Raw genomic sequence first — 22,549 nt, forward strand, 5'->3', positions numbered from 1 at the left:
TTAAATTCTTTCTTCAAAATTTGTTGTCCAAGTCCGTAACTTTAACGGGCCGGTCTAGTTGAGCTTAGCAAGTCGTTTTGATCGTGAACAACTCTATTTCTAAATGCCACGATCTCTTTTTAGAGCGTAGAAAGGTTAGTTTTTTTTTTCAAAAGTAGAAATTCATACACCCTCACCTGTAATAGGATGGCTAGTTGGCCCCCCTTTTGGCGATATCCCTAGAAGATAATGCTTAACAACAAAATGTGAAAGTAAGGGCCCGTTCGGTATTACTGTGGTTTTCTGTTTTTTGATATTTTTGATTTTCAGAGTCATATGATATATGTTATATAATGAATAAAAAATTAGTCAAATTTATTGGGAATATGATGATTTTGAAAACTGACAACTAAGGGAATGTTCGGTATTATTGTGGTTTTCTGGTTTTTGGTTTTTTGATTTTCAAAGTTATATGATATATGTCCTATAATGAATAAAAAATTAGTCAAATTTATTGGGAACATGATGATTTTGAAAACTGACAACTAAAAAGTGAAAACTACTTTTTCTAATTTTCAGTTTTTGGTTTTTAGTTTTTAAAAAAACTGAAAACTGAAAACAAAGAACGATAACGAACGAGCTCTAAAAAGTGAAAACCACTTTTTTTCCTATTTTTGATTTTTAGTTTTAAAAAAAAACTAAAAACTGAAAACAAAAAACGATAATGAATGGACTCTAAGATAGTTTAGATAGTTTGAAATAAAAAATTTTATGAGATAATTTCTAAAAAAAAAAAAAACTTCAAAATTAAAAGACAGTTTGAGACAATAAATCCTAAAACACGTAAAACTCGTCCACCACGCGAACCACCACCATAAAGTCATAAACCCATCCAAAGACAGAGAGAGAAAGAGCACAACAACACATTGGAGAAAAAAAGAAAAGCTGGTAACTAGCATAAAGCCATTAATTCCATCTTTTTGAGTCGTATTTTTCTCAAACTCTCAACAGTCTTCTCTGATTCCCACCACTTTCTCTCTCCTCCATCCTCACATTATACCTTTCTATCTTCCATAGTTGATATTCCTTCCTCATATCTCTCTTTTGCGCTTGTAGTTACAACCAACTCGCTCGCCTTTCACAGGTCTCTTTCTCTCTCATCACTTTTGCTCTTTGTTTTTTTGTATTGTTATTACTATATTTTCAATTGATTCAGTTTTTTTGCGCCGGTCTATTGACTAGTGTCGATTTAGGGTTTTTTTTTTGTTTGCGGCTGTGATTTAGATATTTATTAATTGATTCACTGTGTTGATTGGATTTTTAGGGTTTTGTATCTGCTTAATTAGTTGAATTTTAAAGTAAGCTTATTGTTTTGGAATTCTAAGTAGTTCAGTTAAGAAGATTAGGAACTTGCCAATTTTTCAATCTGCTATCTGCCTTGTTTTCGATCGTCAAATGTTTGTAAAGTGCTTTGATTTGGGAAGATTTTGGTGGAGCACAGAGTAGAGGGTTGGCTCGATTTTCTATAATATGTTTCTTTTTGTGTCTGCTTATTGCCATTGAGACATAAGTAGGAAGCTTTCGTTACTGGAGGATCATCGTAATTCGTATTTATGAAAGTTTGAACCCTTGGTTGTAAGAAGTTTTCTCCTTTTCTTGCCAATTAAGCGTCTTTGACCTCTTGATTTGTCAGAGTAGGCGTAGTCCATTTGTTATCGCGTAAAACTCTCTTAGGCGATTCCCATAGTGTGTGTATTCTGTTTTATTCGTCTGTATGGATTATGACAGTTCATGTCTTTGGTGGAGAGGCAAGTTTTGCAAGATTACCTCGGGATAGAGTTTAGTTCAGTTCAAGGATTGGGTTTGGTTATTGATGTAAATGGCTACTCTTTGGATTATCTAGTATCAAATTGCATAGGTTTTTGGTTCTTTGCCTCAGTGTGGGGTCGCACTATATAGTAGCTGACTTCTTTCTGTTGTGCAGGGTGCAGCGTTATTTTAAGAAACTTTGATCTTTGGCGTGACTAAACTCCTTGTCAAGCATATACAGACATGGAGGACTGGGGTAAGATTTTGATGATAAACTTCTTATCCTCCTAGGGTTTGTAGATATTAAGCCTTGACTGTTTGGTCATCTTACTTTTCTTGCTTAAAAAAGAGAACGTGCTTTTCTTGTACTTCTATTGTTTTTCCGGGATCATAGACCGCCCCACCTAGTTGTGCCATTATGAAAATAAATAGCAAAATGTTGTCTTTGGCATCAAGTAGGAAATTGTTATTGTTACCGTTAGGAAATTACTTTATTCAATATCAAGTAGAGAACTGCGACAATTAGGAAGGTATTGTATATGATGTCAATTGGAAAGTATTTTTGATTGTGAGTCCTCAACTTCCTATTAAGTAGGGTATATACTACCTCCGTTTTCTTCTGAAGTTCTACATACTCTCATTTTACTCTATCTCTAATGCGCACCTTTGGCCATGGATGTCTTTCATCATGCATTATGAAAATTTGGTACTATGAAATTACACATCGAAACAAACTAACAAGGTCTCACATGATTATTTATTTTTGAAGAAAAAATAACAGATGTTCAAATTTTTTACTGAAGTGATATGACAAAATTTCCTCATTACACATAGTACTATTTCTTAATAAACAAACTACCATGACCAGAAAAAAAATCAATTCAATTGAATACTTGCACCAATATACTTTTCCCAGATTAACATCCTTCTATTATTAAGAAACTTAACATTGTTTTTGTATGGGTTTGAAGCTTGTGTGTCAAATAGTATGGAAGTAAAAAAGCTTGTGTGTCAAATAGTATGGAAGAGAAATTTCTGGATCTTGATGACATGATTCTATCATTGGTGATGATTAGTGATGATGCTGATCAAGTATGGCTACATTCAGCATGGGGGCTATGGGTAGTGGGGGCAACAGCTCGGAGCTTATTTATTTACCTAATGATTTGTTATTTTGCTCTGTAGCTTTATTTTGGTAAATGTTTCCATGAGATGTTGAGGGTATGATTTAGAATCTTTTTGCTTATGGTTTTTTGGGAATGTGATTGTCACAATTTGGATCTTCTTGTATGAAGAGATTACATTTATTCTGTTCTTGTGGATCTTGTTTCTGTCGGATTTATGGCAAAATATAATGAATGTATGCTGTTGGTCAGAGGATGATTCAGTACCACAACTTCTTAAAAAGGACCAGCCGAGAAGTAGCTGGGATGATGAAGATGCTGATGATGATGATGTGAAGGAATCCTGGGAAGATGAAGATGAACCCGAACCGGTATGTTTATCATGGTGCGGTGATTATTTGCTGTATTGATTTGAACAGTGTTTATAACACTGTCTCATGAGTTGCTCTTGTGAGCTTCTATAGCGTTTTCTAGGTTATGGGCTTTTCTCTTTTTAGTACCTCAAACTTTGAACTTCAGTTTTTTTCCAGCTTGGTTTACTCGTAATGTTAAAATAATATCATTATTCAGACAATAAAAATGAGTCTGTTCTTTGATGTCTCTTTCCATTCTCATGGTTCGGTTTCCTTCTCTCTCGTGTGATCTTCTCCAGGCACCTGCACCTTCACCAGCGAAAGCACCTGAGAAGCCCAGCAAGAAAGCTGGATCAAAGGAACCTGCGAAGAAAGGAAAAGAAGTAGAACCAGCTAATGAAACACCATTGGATCCTGTAGCAGAGAAACTGCGTCAGCAAAGGTTAGTTTCCGGATTATACTATGATATACAGTTAGTAAGAACTCAAGTAAATCATCAACTCATATTTTATTTGCCTCTGTTGATGGCCGGAATCTATATTGTAGACACGCTTAAGGATCCTACAGATGAGCAAACTTCAGACTAATTCAGTGTTGGGACGAGTATTGTTTTCATACTTATTTGTACTGTTATGTCATTTAGCTTAAGAATGCTTAGTTTACCATTTTGTCCTGATGGCTGCCACTATGTTTGTTCTCTCTGCTAATGGAGATCTTAATTTTAAAATATCGCACCCAAGGCCCGCCTAGGCGTGAGCAAAATCGCATCCAAAGACCTAGGCGAGGTGACCTACGACAGGGGCAAGGAAGCGCGCGCCTCCAGCCGCCTCCGGCGAGGCACCTGGCGCACTGTCTTGGCCGCTTACTGTGGAGATGCGAGAAAGATGGAGATATTTGAGCTCAGATCTACAAAAGAATCAAATTGACTGTAAATCAAAACTCACACAGGCTTTAAGCCATCAATTCGACCAAGATCCCTCATTTAATTGCATAGAATAACTTCAATTTGAATAAATCAAAATTCCCCAATTTGGTGAACCCTAATTCCCAAAATTTGGTCAAAGTTAACAATTACTCATGACAGAGAGTGCTGACTGAACTTTCTGCATAGTTACCGGTGCTTCAAGCCTCCGGTACCCGGCGCCGGTAAAGGTTTTGGCAGGCTCCTCGCGATCTACCATGCTTCTCTTGTGTCTGCCTCTGCCGATCTGGAATTCTGGATGCAGCCCTTATTTTGTCACGTTTCTCTTCTCTCTCTCTCTCTCTCTCTTTTACCCTTTGTGGTCCCCAGTGAGTCAGTGACAGTACAATCTCATCTTTTCACGTGAAAGGTTGGAAGTAAATATCCCTCTTTTTAAATTTTCCTTTTCCTTCTTTTTTAGCTTTTTTATCCCCTTATTTTGGAAGTCTTCTTTTGTCTATATTAAAAGTAGACTACTAGACTCTAATAGTAATGGGTCATCTCCCCGCCCCAATTTTTTTTTTAATCAATAGCCATGCTGACTGTGTGGGCCATCGGCCATCTGATCAGATTTTTTTTGTAAATTAAGTAATCTATAATTAAATGTTCTTTTATGCATCTTTAATGTAATTATTATCTTATGAGTATAAATATGTTGCATAGTTGATTTTAAAGGTTTTTTAGCACTAAAGGTGATCCTCGCCTATGGGATGCGTGCTCCTTCGCCTTGCGCCTTCTAAAACTAAGATGGAGAATCATCATGTACCCTAAAGATAATCTTGTTGCAGCCTGAAAGAGAATGGTTATCCTAGCAGAAAATTGAAGGTCCAATGTGTTGTTTATATCCTTATAAGATCACAATATATATATATATACACACACACACACACACACACACACACACACACACAATGTAGTGTAGTATAGAACTTAATATTTGTTAGATCTTCGATCTCGTCAAGTTGATTTATTGTGTCAATATCAATTTTGTTGTGTGTAATAATGTTACATAATTCGCAATATGAGAATGGGGCAGAAATGCAATTCCTACAGGGTTTTGTTAAATTAGCCTAAAAGTCTTACCAGTTGCATGTACAAATTCGCTTTATCGGATCATATATCACGAGGGGTTTACTGGTGTGTAACCTAGGATGTTGATATTCGATTGGGCTTACTGAACCAGCACAGTGTAAGCAATTTACATGGTCAACTTAGTAAAATTCTGGTAAAATTCCTATCTATCCACCCTATAATTCGAGAAGATATAATTGTTTTTGGAGTGCCTTTCTGTTAGAGGTTTCGTGGAAAGGAATGATCAGATGTTTCGGCGTTAGCAACAATGGCTCCTTTTTGGTCAAGAGCTTTTTTTCTCCTCGAAAAAGTTTACCCATGAACTTCCATGCTATAAAAAATTGGCAAGAGAAGCTGCTTGTAAAGCCCCCTTTTTTTTAACTTAGGCAACAATCAAAGATAAGATTTTTACTGAGGATGTCTTAAGAGAAGGAGTTTCTTCATTACTAGTCATTGCACTTTATGCCTTGAGGAGGAGGAATCTGTTAATCATCTCTCCTCTTTTGTCCTTGGGTTCTTTCTGTTTGGCACTTATCTTTTACCTTGTTTGGTTGAGCTGGGTCCAACCTTGCTATGTGAAGGATGCTCTTTTTGTGTTGAAAAGGATGTAAAAAGGTTGGCTTGCCAAGGTCTGGAAGATGATTACATTGGCAATCTGGTGGTGCACTTGGAAGGAAAGAAACCAACAGTTCTCTGAGGAATTAGGTTTCTCTTGTGAAGAGTTGAAGTTCCATTTTTTTTAAATCTTGTGTATAGCTGGAAGTCAAGTTAAAGTATTTGACTTTCCTTGATTTTGTAGATAAAATGCTCTATGAGAGCATGAGGGCTTGAGCCTTTTGTCATAACCTTTTTTTTTTTAAAAAATTGGTGACACCCCCTTTGTCCTTTTATAATCTAATCCTATCTTACTTGCCAATAAAAAAAAGGATATAGTTGTCTTTTGTGGCTGTTCAAACTTAGAGAGGGCTAGAGGTCTGGATTTTAGATCTAGGAGAAGCTCTTAGGCTTTTTTGCTTGGGGACCGTTGAGGTGCTTGTTTTCCAATTAGATTAGCATGTGTATGCTACTGTCATTCTTAGTGAATTTCCACTTCTGTTACTGCTGAGATAGAGAATTCCCCAGGTTTTTTTTAGCATTGTAAAAGTTCTTGTGTCCTCGTACAGCAATATTTTTTTTAGCACCTTAGCAGCCGAAGGTAGGAATAATGTTAGTCTTTTCACTTAAATGGTTGGTGTCATTTAGCTGATTTTTCTTGCAGGCTAGTGGAGGAAGCTGATTACAAGTCCACAACGGAGCTGTTTGCTAAAAAGGGTGATGACAAGACTCTGGACAATTTCATACCTAAATCTGAAAGTGACTTTGCAGAATATGCTGAACTGGTTTCTCATAAGCTTCGCGCATACGAGGTATGTTCTCATCAGCTCTCTTCCTTTCCTTTTCTTCATATCATTTGGTCATGTCTTCTCTTGTTATGACAATGCTGAAAGTCTTACTTAAATTGACCACTTTTTCAATCCAGAAAAGTTTTCATTATATTGGGTTACTGAAGGCAGTGATGAGGCTGTCAACGACTTCTTTAAAAGCCGCGGATGCAAAGGAAGTTGCCTCCTCGGTTACAGCAATTGCTAATGAAAAACTTAAGGCAGAAAAAGAGGCCAATGCTGGCAAAAAGAAAACAGGTATGGTTCATCTTTTACAAACAGTGTAACAAACTTCGTGGCCTATTGCTTCTAACCTGTTTCAAATAAATATGGCTTTCGACCTGTTTTGAAAAAATATTGCTTCTAACCTAATCTTTTGAGAAGGGAAAGTTTAAACCAGCACATATATTCTAAAAAGGCAATACCAACAACCATGAAGTGCTTGTGTGTGTCATGGAAATTTAAAATGAGTCAATGTGTATGAAGTTGGGTTTGATCGAGGTTCCTGATTGAGGGTGAGCTGGTGGTAGGAGTCTATGAGATGAGTGCTGTTACTGCTGAAAACTATTGACCAGCTGTGCTCTGTATAATCCATTAAACTAAATGGTCGATTGTAAAATTGTTCAGCGACTTTTTTGATTGTTTATCAGTTAGGAATTAGAGTGATGGGAGTGGTAGGCACCAGCTAAGACCCTGCTGTAAAAGTTGTATACTCGTATTCACTAAGATTTTGATACTATCACCTTCCAACGCATTTCCGATTTAATTATAGTGAAACATTCAACATTAGCTGTTGCTTCTTAGTATAGAGTTCCATTGAAACTTGACAGTGATGGACTCATCCTTGAACCTTAGTGACTGAGGACCCCATTGAGCATGAGATTAGTAAAGGTTGATATACATAATAATCTGATTTGTTATCTGTTTGCCTTAAGAAAATGAACACAACAAGTGGTGAGATTTTGTACAATTTTCTTTTGTGTCTGACTTTTTACCTTGTGGAATGTTCCAGGGCTATTAGTATAGTTATTTTGTATGTCATTTTGAAACTGATACAAAACATTAAGTTTGATGGGGAGAAGAATATTATGCTGGATAACATCAAAAAAGGAGTTGAGTGGAAAAGATGGGAAAACGCTGTGTTCCTGGTTCCTGGCTATTCCTAGTTCCTTACAATTTACATCCCTAGAAAGAGGGATTTCGGAATCTCTTAACTTAGTTGCCATACCTTTCAGACGTACTTTACTTAGTTACTCCAATAGCAAACATAATATCTAATTCCTATGTCATCCTTCATCAAAGTGGATTCCATTTTACTGGTGTTCACCCTGAAAATTATGAGTCTTTTGACAAGTAGGGGTTTGAAACTCTTTGTATTAGATCTCCTTAGGCATTTGGTTGGAGGCAAATGATGCTTTTCTTGAAAATTGCAATAAAGTAATGCCTTTTCTTTGTCTGTGATCTTAGCTACAAAACTGGAATATTACAAGTGAATAATGAAAGCTGTATGACTCCAATTATTCATGTCTTAAAAAAAATCGATAAATGAATGCGTGAGCTAATTTTAAAAATTTGTTTCATTCCTTGCCAAGGTACAACAACAAATTGATAATTTAATCAGTGTACTCTCTTCAGCAATACATTTATCCCTTGACCTTCCCTTTCATGCTACAAATGCCTTTTCAATATAATCCAGCTGTGCCCTACCGAACCCAAATGACAATTGACTGAATCACTGAAATGCCAAGGAGAGCACCCTGTGACAAAGAAGTGTTGCTTTCTGTGTTAGTAATGTATTAGTGCCTTAGCCTTCGAGTCGGGACTTGCAATTCTTTGATTGATAGGACTTCATTTCCCTTCTTCAACAACCTCCATTTTTACTGATTCAGTGTCAGCAGTGTTGCTAAACTTGTCTGAACTCTGAACCACTAAATTTCGTTTCCATCTTAATTAATGGTCAAGAGCTTCTCTTGGACTAAATTCCCTTCTGAACAGAATTAATAGTTACGATGCTTCTGACTGAGCCAGGAATTTAGACTTCTGTTGCTACAATGCCTTTGATACATAATCAATGTTCTGTCAATTCTCTCGAGTAGTCCTTTGTAGCTTACTTCTATATGACAAGTTTTAACGAGTTTTGATTGGTCTGTAAGTACTCACCATTATGCTGGTTGGTTGAGTAATAGATGCAAGCAGTGGAACTATGAAGTTTACGTCTGGGGTTTAAGGATTGTTTATCCATGACATAGTGCTGAATCTTGCCGAATTTTTGATTTTTGTCTAATCTAAATAATTTATGCATTTGGTAGTCATCTTTGTAGTGCATATATCTTTAGTGAATGAACATAAAAGTTGTGCTAGCCCACTGTTAACAACTTGCAAGATATAATTGTGTTCATTAATGTGACTCTGGTCATTTTAGTTCATTAATATAGAGGAGGTTTCCTCCCCATTTGTTACAGTTACTGTTTTAGACTGCTTCACAATAAGTGTTACATTACTTTATTTGACATTGAATTCTCTCTCTTGATCGCATGAGTTCCTCTTTTTATTTCTCTCTATCTCCCTCCTCTTCTTAACGCTTGTGCCCAACTCCGAGGTAACACTTATAAGGGAATGGAGGAAGTATTCTTTTTAATAGCAACATTTTTGGTTGACTTTCATGCTCTCTGGCACACAACTTCAACCATCGGTACCTTTAGGAAGTATTCTTTTTAACAGCAACACTTTTAGTTGACTTTCATGCTCTCTGACGCACAACTTCAACCATCGGTACCTTTATCTGTTTATAGAAATTATAAACACTGTAGTTGAATTTCAGAAAAGTATACATTATGCAAATTCATCTTAAATAAAAACATTTATATTCGTATGTCTATAAATAAAGCATGGTTGATGTTAGTAAATAAACACTGCAAACGTCAAGTTATTTCAAAAAATATAGAAACGGAGGTAAATTTTTATACTAGTTGTTTACAGCATTTTTCAACATTTTAGAAATAGTTATATCTAGAACTCGTTTTATAAACATTCCATTCGTGTCATGCAGGCGTAAAGAAGAAGCAGCTTCATATTGGTAAGCCTGATGATGATTTGGCTGTTGCCGGCTATGATGATGCTGATGACTATGATTTTATGTGAGCTCAAAGAGATCCATAATTTCCAACACTGGAAATTTGGTGGTTTAATATGATGAAAAATCAAGTGTTCATTTCCTCTATGTGCAATCTATTGAATATATGGTTTGTGTCCAAGAGGAAGAGTTGTTCTTTAGGATAGAATCACATTGCTCAGTTGAACTTATTTGGTGCCAATTTCACCAGAGTCGGAAGTGATTTTTTTTGGTATGCTTGCATTATTTATCACAGAGCCCTAATTTTGAGATTTATGGACAGTAGAAACCAGTATATCACTGGATCTGAAAAGTGACTGCTACTTGTTTTTTACATTCTGGGTTTTAGGTTGATGATACTGCATTCCAGAATGATTTCGTCCGATCTTAAGTTATCCATAATTTCCTACACATTTTTCTTTGCTCTATATAGGCTATGCTCTCTCCACTTTATTTGTCACCTTATATAGGCTAACTAGATTTTTATTCCTGGTGATTCTCTGGGTTATTAACATTCTCATGTTAAACAATATCATCCAAGGTCGCAGAGCTTATTGGTTAGACCTTTACGGCCCGTTTGGTCTTTGTTAATAAATTGTTTAATTGGAATGAATTTTAAGTGTAATTTTATTAGAGAAGCACCCTTAAAATCTTCACGAGGAGATATTTTTTCTTCATGGGTAGGTAATTTCACCCTTAAACTTGTGTTTTTGTTTTCAAGGGAAAACAAATTTCATTACCACTCATTACCACATACAAGGTGGTATTGGATGGGATTGAAAATTCAAGAAAGAAAGTGGACACTTTAGGATAAATTAGCATTACTATGGGAATGGACAATGATATTTTTTACAAATTTACACACAAATTCATTTCGATTACAACAATTTATGACTAATTACCAACTGGGCCGTTTAGTATATTAACTTGAGGTAATGCAGTTGAATTTGACATGTTTTTAATTTTTTTTGAAGTGCATAATGATGATATGTAATGAGACAATTAAAGGGATAGTGTTACGTGACATGTAGACTCGCTTCTTTTTAATATATTAGTATAAGTTTAGATAAGCCATGTTAAAAAAGTTAATATAAGGGGCTAAGGGCTAATAACGGTTTCGTAAGTTCTTGGAAGCTATGTTATGTTTAGATGAATGAAGTTAGGTGAAACCCGAGCAATGATATTCCCATATTCGATATGGGTCAATATCATGATATTTATGTAATTTTTATGACAAAAATAATATTAAAAAATTATAAATTTTTTATTTTTCATATTTTTTTTTTTGGGCTTGTTAGTTGAAATCTTATATCATATCTCACTAATATCTTATCATATCAGTTAGCTATTAAATCATATCTGAGTTACATCTAATCATATCAAGTAAATGATATGGGAAAAGTTGCCCCATATCGGATATGGGCAAATACTTCCTCAGTGAAACCCTATAACATTTGTGATTTGAGGTTTTTTTTTTTTTTTTTTTTAAGTTGCAAGCTTTCAATATCTGTACCATTTACTATATAACTTGAACTGGTAATGTTGGAGTTATATGTAAAAACAAAAATTAGTACTCAAAATATTTATCATTAAGATATTGACTTCTTAAAAAATATTTACTAATAGATAATAAAAGATATCAACTCAAAGTTATGTTAATAAGTGTGAAAGTCGGAATATTATAATAAGTTTTTCATGAAATGTAACTTGTTATGAGATGTTCTTACAAACTGAATTTTTATTCATCACTTCCAAATTACTTTAAATTGACCCAAAAAAATTGTCATTATATTTATAATCTTTTCTTTATTTTTTCCTAAATCACCACTCCTTACCACCATTCACTTCCTGCCACCACCCTCATTGCCACAACCACCCACCGGCAGCCCCACCTTCTCCTACCCCACAACCCCACACCTCACAAGCCCCACGAGCAAGCCGCAGAAACCAACAATTTTTTTTGCATTTAACATTACACTTGATAAAATTGGAAAAAAATGATCTTTAATTAGATTTAGGTTTTTTTACGTGGACAAGTAGAATTCAACCCTTATATTTTGGGGGCCCTGCAGTTACTCACATTGTATATGACCTTAGCCGCCTCGATCTTTCATTCCCTTGTTACTCACACTGTATAGTACAAGATTTTATTCGTTATGCAACATAGTATTCTCGTGTTTATTGTCTGTTAGTTGCAGAACTTTTGTTTTTCTCTAAATATTCCATTTTATTGTGTGATTTGTGTCGGTAAAAGGTCGGTTTCACACCTAATTCTAATGACTTAAATGAGTATTCTGTATTGACAAAGCTTATTGGTGCATCTTATAGAGTTCGCTAAAATTCTAGATAATCGGGACTCATTCCTCCTTGTTCTGATTCTTTCTATCTTCCAGATAGCTTGTGGTACTCTTTCATTTACTCAAGTTGATAACTGAGTATTTACATTCCAATATTTTATGATGTGTCAAAATAATGAGAATTAGCTTAATAAATTAGTGGATTTGGACATTTAAACCATACTCTATATTAGTCTTTTAGACCAACACTCAAGTTTTTTTTTTTTTTTTAGGGGTGACCAACACTCAAGTTCGAGTAACATAATCCTTTGATTCAAAAAAAATAATAATAGTAAGAAAATCATGTTCAACTTTTGTCAATGGTCTTCAATTGATCATTTTCTTGTAGTTGTACATTTGCAACATATAAATTGAATAGAGTAGAAGTTTTAATCATTTTTTTTGTAGGCAAAGTTCTTTCTATCAAAGTAGCTACTTCTTCAATTTCCTTCTAATCTCTAATTGGATTTTTTTTAGACAGAAAAAAAGTCAAATTAAAAACATTGAAAGAAAATGGAGGGAGTATTAGTAATAATAGAGAAGGGAATCTTAACTGGTTAATGCGTAAAAAGTACACAACTTTTTATCTATTTTGAACTCTAATAATGCCAATAATTTGACCTAGTTTTATAATATTATTTCTATAAAGTAATTTTTTTCCTCATAAATTACTATATGAAATTTAGTAAGCTTATCTCTTTGGCTTCGTATATTAATTCCATGTTTATTATTTTCATCTTTTCAATCTAAGCCGCTATTAGGACGATCGATGTGTCGAGTAATTTAATAAAACAACACAAAAGTATTGTTTTGGGGTTGATATTTTGTAACAAACATAGTCATAAACTCATAACTTGTCGTTGCTCGTTGGTGCGTGGATAATTATCTACAAAATGAGAGGTTAAGGCTTTGAGAATCAAGACCTCTTACAAACATTCTTCATTTTGTGAATAACAGAAGAGTACTCTAGAAATTTCATGCCATCTACTACCTCTGTTTCAAATTAATTGTTACACTTACATTTTTCACGCATGCCAATGCAGAACTTTGAGGACATATATCTTTGTGAAAGTATTGGGTCAGACCGTCTGACCCAATATTCTCGTCAGACGACATGGCCCTCAACTCAAATTAAGGCTTTGGCGCCACCTCTTCAGCTTCACCTTCACCTTCACCATCTCTCTCTTTCGGCGCCGCATCTTCACTTGCAAACCAGTAAGATTCTGAGCTGGAACATTTGAGTAAACAGTAGAAGCCCTAATTCCTAACCTAACACTAAGTCGATTCTTCAATCTTCCTGGTGGACAAGCTTTCAAGAACTCAAAGGCATTCACCATGATATTGAGCCGATTCTTTTCCTGGTGATCTCTATCAAGCAAAATCTCTCCAAAACAACCCCACGTCCAACAGAATAAGAAATCATCTGGAACCCACGGTTGCATTATAGGCCTTCTACTGTTGAATAAGAAATCATCTGGATCTTCTTTTACTGCTCCTTCCTTATAACAATGCCATGGTTGTTTTTATTAATTCCAGAAGTGGTGGAAGACATGGCCCTCAACTCAAATTAAGGCTTCTTTCAGTTGAGAAATCTCCTTCAACTACTTGAGAAATGCTTGGTATGAATGACATGGCCCTGAACTCGAGTTAGTTTGTTTTTCTTTTCAGTTGACTTTGTTTTGTTTCAGTTGGACTTTGTTTTCTTTCAGTTGGACTTTGTGTTTCTTTCAGTTGGACTTTGTTTTGTTTCAGTTGGACTTTTTTTTTTTTTTTTTTCAGTTGGACTACCTGAAAAAAATAAAGACTACCTGAAAAAGAATGAAGACTACCTGAAATTAGTTCTGGGTATAGGCGTATAGCAAAGTCTTTTTCTAAGTGTCACCAAATGAGCATTAGCTGAAAAAGTCTTTGGTGCACCTAGCTCTATGTATTGTATTTGGGAACGTTAACATAATGTACTGATGATCACATCAACCTTTTGCTTCATAGAAATCCTAACCTTTTTATAGTTTCTTTTTGTTCAAATTGATTTCAACACTTCCATTTATTAGAAAATTCAAAATAATTGCAAGATTACCTTATTTAGCTAGTTGATTTTTTTTCTCATAGCTCCTTAAATATTGAATCTTCATCATATGAGTTAACTATTATGAAACGTGCGCAAGAAGTATAATTCTTCTCTTCTTTACTTTCAACTTATTTTAGAGTTTTTTTTGTTAGAAAAAACTTTTTATAGTCACGTTTTTGCGAAAAAAAATCTTTTAAATTTTGTTTTTTTTGCAACTTACAACCTTAAAAAAAATATTGCGAGATAAAACCTTTTCTATTTTTCCGTCATTGACCGTTAACTTTTTGCGCTGACCGTGAGTTAGTTTACCTCCATCTCCTTAGAATTCATTTTCCTCCATTTTCTAGCTCTATTTCCCTCTCATTCTCTTATAAAACCCTTAGCTCCCCAATTCATTTTTGCTCACCAAATTGAAATCTATCTTTCCCTTCAATATATTTAGGGTTCTTGTTCACCAAATCTGAAATCTCTCTTCTCCTTCAACAATGGTGAAATGTGAATGCGTGGTGTGCGGTGACTACAAGGACTTCTTAGAGACATCATAATTCAAGGGGAAAGTTTGTGGCTTGCAAATTCTATAATCAATATAATGTTAGAAACGGTCAAAGGCAATAATGGCAAGGAAGAAACTGATTTCAAGGTTGTGTCGTGGTAGGAGACCACTAACTAGAAAGCAACTACGGCCCGACAACGGTGGTAACGACACTGGCCGAAAAGCTCCCCAAGGTTAACACATCAACCTAAACTGTCACAACTAACAAAGTAGGTCTATGGAGATTAGCACGTACCCAGGAAGAAGATCGAGTGAGAAAAGAATGATCTTATGTGTGTCTGAAGTGATAAGTGAGGCATTGATTTTATAGGAAGAAATCAGACTAAAAAACAGAAAAAAGTAAAATTCGAGGAAGATATTAAGGGATTGCCATAAATAATGTAACGTTAAATAACGTTACAGTCTACACATCTATTACACACACACACTCAGGCGCGGGTCCAAAAAGTTAGCTCCAGCTTAGCTTTATTCCCATAACCCATGCCCGATTTGGACGACGCGAGCGCGTGTTAGCAAGCCCAAGTCCAAACATGATAACCAACCACAAAAATATCTCAAGTATCCAACTCAATAAGAATAAGAAGGGAGGGAATATATAAAAAAAGGGAGTATCCCTCCCACAAGTGATGTGGGACTTTTAAAGTAAAGGAGGCTCGCTTTTCAAGCCTTGATTCCAACAACTAAACTGAACAAAAAGTTTGCAGCACCTTCAATGGCAACTGCAGAGGGAGATGATGATGCCCTACTCTTGCATAGGGTGGCATATTAGGGTGTTATGGAGAGAGATAATTGAGGGAGAGAGTAAGAATACAAAAAGGTTTTTTTGTTTAATTTAGGGTAGAAAAGGAAAGGAAATAAATTGTAAGAGAGATGGAAATAAATCAAATCACAATCAACGGCAAAAAATTAATTGTCAATGACTGAAAATGAAAAAAAGGTTTCATCTCGAAAAAAAATTGTTTAAGGTTGTAAGTTGCAAAAAAATATTTTACAGGTTATTTTTCGCAAAAATGTGATTATAAAAGGTTATTTCTAACAAAAAAAAACTCTTTATTTTATTCAACTTTATCCACAATATACAGATAACACCTTTATATTTTGTGTGTGTTTAGAGAGCCGCCACAAGGGCAAATAATGAGAATTTATCGATCTCAAAATCTCCTGAAATCAGAAGGAAAACTTTAACCAACTGAGCTATTTAACTGAGCTAGTAATTTTCAAAATAGCTGCTATATTACCTTCTTTCATCAGTGGATACTTCTCTCCTATCATCACATGAGCTCTTCAAATATTATGTTGCACTCATGTTGCAACTATTTTGAAATCAAGGAAATACCATGTTTGCTGACTTACCTACCTTTTTTTAAAAATCTTTATATACAATCTATGTAAAAAAAACCTAACTTCTTCTCAAACATTTATAAATGACTAGTTAGCAAACTTTAGTTACCTAAATTTTGTGTCATAACGGCACGTTTGGTAGTTGTTAATGAATTGCGGTAATGGGAATGAATTTTAAGTGTAATTTTGTTAGGGAAGGACCCTTAAAATCTCCATGGGGAAGCATTTTTTCTCAATGGGCAAGCAATCTCACCCATAAACTTGTGCTTTTGTCTCCAAGGAGAAGCAATTTTCATTCCACTCATTACCACCTACAAGGTGGTATTGGATGGGAATGAAAATTCAAGAAGAAAAATGGATACATTAGGATAAATTAGCATTACCATGGGAATGGACAATGATATTTTTCACAAATTTACACACAAATTCATTCCCATTACCATCATTTATGACCAGCTACTATGTGTAATGAGGAAATTTTGTCATATCACTTCAGTAAAAAAAAAAAAGTATGCAAAATTGACTTGTTTAGTCCCATGTGTATGTCTAACCCTAACAAGGAGGTAATTCGAAAATGGAGGAAGTTGTATGTTTAGTGATGATCATTCACATAAATTGTTTATGGAAATTGATATGACTGTACATAAGAAGAAAAAAGTGATAAGAAGAAGTGATAACAATTGATGCTTGATTTATTATAACTTACTAGATTTGTACGTAGCATTCTAGTAAATATACTTACCAAGAAGAAAATATTAAAATTGCATATATGAAAGTCGTTGTAAATCATTGGTATTATCTTGTACGTAATAAGATTAAGAACGAGTAACGACTATATAATGGAAGGTCAGTGCTTTATATATAATTATGCACGCATTCATTTAGCAGATAATATATTATAATCTTATCCACCCTAGCTAGAGATGATGTTAACATTACCAGTCAACTCAATGGTTAGTTTTCTAAGTCTATTTTATCCTGTTTCATATTATATTATGAATCATGACAGTTACCCACTGTTTTATAAAAGATAAAATTAGCCTCAATATCTTCAAGTATAGCAGGGGTGCACCAAACGACCCCAACTAAGACTTATATTCAGAACACCATAAAGTACGGACATGAGTGCAGTTCGTACCATAAATGAGGTCGGTGATCGAAATTCTCACCAGCTATTAGTCGAGTATTAGATATTGGACAATCATAGAAGCGTTTTCCTTGATTGTGGTTAAACTTCCAAGTTGTTTGGACTACTACAGACAATCAATGTCGACTAGTAAATCCTACCATCACCTAATTTGGTATTTGAATTCTTCTTGAAACTTCAAGATGAAGCTCAGCTCGTTGTTGTTATACAGATTTCACTTTGTTAGAGTTTAGGGTTCACTTGAAAACAAAGAGGAAATTTGGGGAAGAAAGTCTTTTTGTTTACTTGAGGAAGGGGAAAATGAATCAAGGTACACACCTTTTTTGTTTTAAGTAAAAAAATTAGGGTTAAAAAAGAAGAAAATAAGAAAGGGGAGGGAATCTAACCGACATCATTTATGGTACAGAATACACCCACGTCCGTACTTTGGGGTGTTCTAGCTACAAGCTGTAGTTGGGGCTGTTTGGTGCACTCGCGCTATAGTTCAGGGTGTTGTGACCAATTTTGCCTTTATACAATGCTTTTCATTTGCAATTTCAACACGGATTACAGGGAATATTCTAATTTCTTTGCAATATATAAAAATATAGTCATTTTGGGTTTTGTTTTGTTCGTTTCAATGAGTACATTATTAGTATCAAAGTCTTGGCCGAGACTGTAACACCCCGATAATTCTCTCTTTCTAGAAAATACTTTTATAACAAATCTAGAGAATTACCCAGGCATTATCGCCCGTGTGAAAACGTTTCGGCTTACTCAGAATTTTGCAGCGGAAAACAATTACTAAAATAAAATCAACTTTATTAAACTTATGAAATAAATGACAACTGTTTCGACTAAAGCACACCAACTAAAACCTCAAACTTAGTAAAGATGTCCCTACGAAAACAACTTCAACTATATTAAATATAAGCCTCTCCATTCCAGATTCCCAATGCAATGCATCTGCAAACCTGTAATGTCAATGCAATACTGACTCTGCTCACCAGAAGGATCATCACAGGATCAATAGGCAAAGCCATGATCACACACACAAACACGCACGTAATCAGCAAAGCTGAGTACTACATATCAGCATAAATAATCCTAAACATGATACTACAACAATAAATAATAATAAGCATATAACAAACTGCAGATGACTCTTACTGAACTAGACTCTAAACTTTTATTTCTTCTTTAAATGGAATAGTTATGGGACGAGTTGTCTATACTGAAGTAGGAATATGGAGCTACCACATATTCCAATTGACCTGCGATATCGAGGAACCTTTGAGCTAAAAAGGAAAGGTGATCAATCCAATCCTAGGAAAATACATATCACGGCGGACTATGTATCCCAACCCTTAGTGTCCAACTCTAGACGTGCACCAGTCTAAAGTCTATAACCTATCTCGTTTCACTTTACGTTGCATTCATTTTTATACTTGTGTTGACACCAACCAAGCACACAACACATAAACTAAAATCACATAAATCACAAAACTCCTTTTTATCTTAGAATCAACAAGTTCACAACTTATCATTCAAGACTCTTTTAACTTCTTTTATTCTTTCTAACTTGCCTGTTGAACCTAGCCAACAGTAAACTGTACCTTTATATAGGTATAACTCAAATTACCAAATAAGATCCACGGTTCTTATAAGATAAATAAATAATCTCAAAGAATCTATGTAACACATGATTCCAACTTACTTACATTAATTCACTCACGAATTAATACCAAAACTAAACTTATCTGCTTGCATCAAACTTCCATACAAACAATCTTACTCATACATATTCTTAGTTTACATGTAGCACACAGGCAAGTAACATGTAAAGCAATTTCAGTAAATCATATATATGAACAACAAGGTCCTATACATGATACTACAAAATAAAAACATCCCAAGCATGTTTCTAACCATATAGCACGTAGACTATGTACGTACCTTGTATAAACGCAACGGTAGGCCACTTTTATGTTCTAAAAGTCCCCTACTATAAATTCTCCGCCTAAACAATAAAATAATCAAGTAAATACTTGAACTAAAAAAAATACAGCAACTTTAAAACGTCCCAAACCTTTTAAACGTCTTTAAAAATCGTTTTTATAATTTAAATCTCGTTATTTTTAATCCCTAGTATAGTACAACTATTCTAGTGATTAAAAATCATTAAAACCTTAAAATATAACTTTCTGAATTTCCAGCATTTATAAAATTTTCTAAACTTCTGAAAATATTTTAAATGCATATAAAAATCGTATTCCAATCAAAATTCATATTCATACTTTAAATATACGGTTTCTAGTGATTTAAAACCCTAAAAACATTCTTTCATGATTAAAACTAAAAATAATAAATCTGAAATTTTTTCTTTTATACATATGAGAACCGAAAACTAAATTCTTCATAATAAATAATAACTCAAATCATAATCATGTAAATAGTAATAAAATAACAATAAAAATTAGGACTTTAATGGAATCTTAAGGGAGAAGTAAAGAAACAACCGAAATGGAGGAGGAAGGCAGCCCGGACTGAGGGACGCAGCAAGGACGGCGGCAGCAGGTTTCGGCTTCAAGAAATATTTGTGACGTTTCTTGTTCAACAAGAAACGTTACTTAGCGAAGAAGAAACGATTTTTAGAGAAGAATATAATCACGCACAAAGAGAGAGGAGAGAGAAAATGTCGAGTGAGGGAAGAGAAAATTCAAAGTACGTGCAAGGGAGGAGAGAGAAAATAGAATGTAGGGCAAAATAATTGGTTTTTAGGATATTTAAATAGGCTAATCCTTTGGGCTTAGGAAAAGAAATTTCAATAATTAAAACTTTGATGACTAACAAGATGGGCTTATTAGGACTTTAGTCATCAAATTATCCTTTCCCTTTTTATTACTTTTGGGCTTTCCATTCCATTAAGTTTTCTTTTTAAATATGCTTTTAATAATTAACTTTTATTTAAAACATGCTTAATTAAAATATTACAAGTTTATTAAGCCATGCAAAATATTTTTAGTTGACTTTTAAAAATAGTCAACCCTTTTTAAAAGTCAAACCATTTCCAAACTCATTTGGATTTAAATATAACTACATAAATACCTTAATATATTTATGAAAATCTTTTAAAAATGTGGGGGATTACAGAGACCGTCTGATAAGTCAAGCAAAAAGTTGAAACATCTAAAGCAATATAATATACAATCAAAGTCTTGGGTTCTCTGTGGGAAGCAGCTGGAGTTCTGGCGTATATGAACCGCTACTCGAAGTAGCGATTTATATGCACACAAATAAACCCAAGTCAATGTTACTTTCCATAACCGGCCAGAATGCACAAAACCCCATCTCTTGTGGAGGATGGTTGTGCGGCGGACGGTGCGACGCGGTTGGCGGCAATCAGCGGCTACTCGTCGACAATACATAGCGTAGCAGCCCGACTGAGCTTCGATGTGAAGGTTGGAAGAGAGAGAGGGAGAATTTTTTTTTTTAGAGAATGAAATCGTGAAATGGGAGAAATTTAGGAATTTCAATAAACCGCTATTTAGAGTAGCGGTCTTATTAATGAACCGCTACTCGAAGTAGCGATTTACATTTATTGAGTGTTGGCCTTGAAGGTGGAAGGCTTCAGTACTAAACCGCGACTTTAAGAAGCGGTCAATTAAACATAACCGCTTCTTCAAGTAGCGGGTTTATTTTTCTCATAACAGCTACTTCAAGCAGTGGCTTATAAGAGGAAACCACTACTCGAAGTAGCGGTTTTACTTAAGTACAAAAAAAATTCTCGCGTGCTGTCCTACATGGACGGTACCTATGGAATTAATTTGAACTTTGGCGCATGTGAGGAATTAATACCCATTTTAACATTAGTCAAGGAAACATTCCAAGTCTATAACAAATTTGTTTTTTTGAAAGAAATCCAAAGGACACTATATTTCATCAATTAAAGCCATACGACATCTACAATTAACGATATTGAAAATATATTGAACAAAATAAAACAAGAATTAACCGGTGAATGGTTGAGAATCCAAATACTTAGATATAACAATTAGGCATATCCTCGTTTTGTTGTATCATACAACTTTTTAAGTGGATCCGTCGTCGCTTCATAATTTTGTGGGGAAGAAAATTATTGTGTTGATTTTGTAATCCGAATCCAATCAATAAATTAATTACAGCCCTGCATAACTGGAGACCCTATTAAACGCAAATAAAACTTTATCTCTCGAAAGAGTTCGAAAAGTCCTGTCATTCGAAGGAAATTGAAAATTCTTGTCTTTCGAATGCGAATAACCTTTTCTTTCGAGGGAGACATTATTATAACCTAACAAACAAAAATACTCAAAAGGAAAAAGATTTGGGGCTTTTCACGGGTAAGATCCGATGGAAGCCCCTTTAAAATTGACAATGAAGGCTAGGGTTTAGGAGAGAAGAGATGAAGAAGGCCTTGTATTTTTTAGTCTATAACAAGATTGTTATAGCTCCGTATATATTTTTTCTACTAATACTTGATAAAAATATACTATCATATGAGATTTTATTAATATATCAATGTGTAATTTCAAATTATTAGTTTCTTTTAATTTTACTTATATTAGTTATATATAATTGATCATGAAGATCTTAACAAATCAAAATTATGAGTCGGAAACATATAATTATCATGCATTTTGATGCTAGTGTGGAATTACAATTGGACCAATCGTAGCTAGCTGATAGCCTACTACATGTAAATGAAAGGGAAACAACACGTTACATCAAGTCAAAAAAATAAAGGAAAAACAATCTTTGCTCATTATTAACATCATTTTTTTTACATATATGGCAGAATTTAGAGCTTTGGCAGCGAAATTAAAAGAAATTGACATATGTTATGATAGATTTAAGAATATTTCCTAAATTTATCTATGTAGAAGTGTTTATTTAGATATGCATATATATATATGTAAACAATATATCATGCATGATTGATATTGCTGGAGATTGACGTTAGCTATCTTAAGCACAAACTCCCAGACCCTCATGGTGAAGATGACAAGAAATATGTTCACAACATGGGTCATTGACGGAACATAATTCCCCTAGAACTCTGCATCCATCTGTAAAAAGTCGCAATCGGAAAAAAATCATACTATTAGGTTAAGAAGACAAGAAATATGTTTACAACATGAGTCAAAGTTATGTATCGACAAGTATAGAAGTTAAAATGTTGTAATTATAAAAGAATGGAGGAAATATAACTTATATATGAAATTCATAAGTCAACTTATAAAATTACAATATATATCT

General features: G+C 34.4%; 1 protein-coding gene across 1 annotated transcript; it reads left to right on the forward strand.

The window, feature by feature from the left end:
* The first annotated feature begins 863 nt into the window (after window positions 1-863).
* Window positions 864-10,258, forward strand: LOC104895332 (uncharacterized). The gene is made up of 7 exons (XM_010681802.4): window positions 864-1,123; window positions 1,964-2,044; window positions 3,165-3,283; window positions 3,565-3,707; window positions 6,556-6,703; window positions 6,817-6,976; window positions 9,768-10,258. Exons 2-7 carry the CDS (start codon window positions 2,032-2,034, stop codon window positions 9,857-9,859), a joined length of 675 nt encoding a protein of 224 aa, XP_010680104.1. The 5' UTR covers window positions 864-1,123; window positions 1,964-2,031; the 3' UTR covers window positions 9,860-10,258.
* Window positions 10,259-22,549: the final 12,291 nt, after the last annotated feature.

This window comes from Beta vulgaris, chromosome 6 (genome assembly GCF_026745355.1).
Source record: "Beta vulgaris subsp. vulgaris cultivar EL10 chromosome 6, EL10.2, whole genome shotgun sequence".
Lineage (NCBI taxonomy): Eukaryota > Viridiplantae > Streptophyta > Magnoliopsida > Caryophyllales > Amaranthaceae > Beta > Beta vulgaris.

What these genes read in the sequence shown, in the direction of transcription:
- LOC104895332 (XM_010681802.4), top strand. An exon ending in ATGAAGATGAACCCGAACCG is followed by an intron (nt 3,284 to 3,564) that starts GTATGTTTATCA and finishes GATCTTCTCCAG; the next exon opens with GCACCTGCACCTTCACCAGC. An exon ending in GAGAAACTGCGTCAGCAAAG is followed by an intron (nt 3,708 to 6,555) that starts GTTAGTTTCCGG and finishes TTTTTCTTGCAG; the next exon opens with GCTAGTGGAGGAAGCTGATT.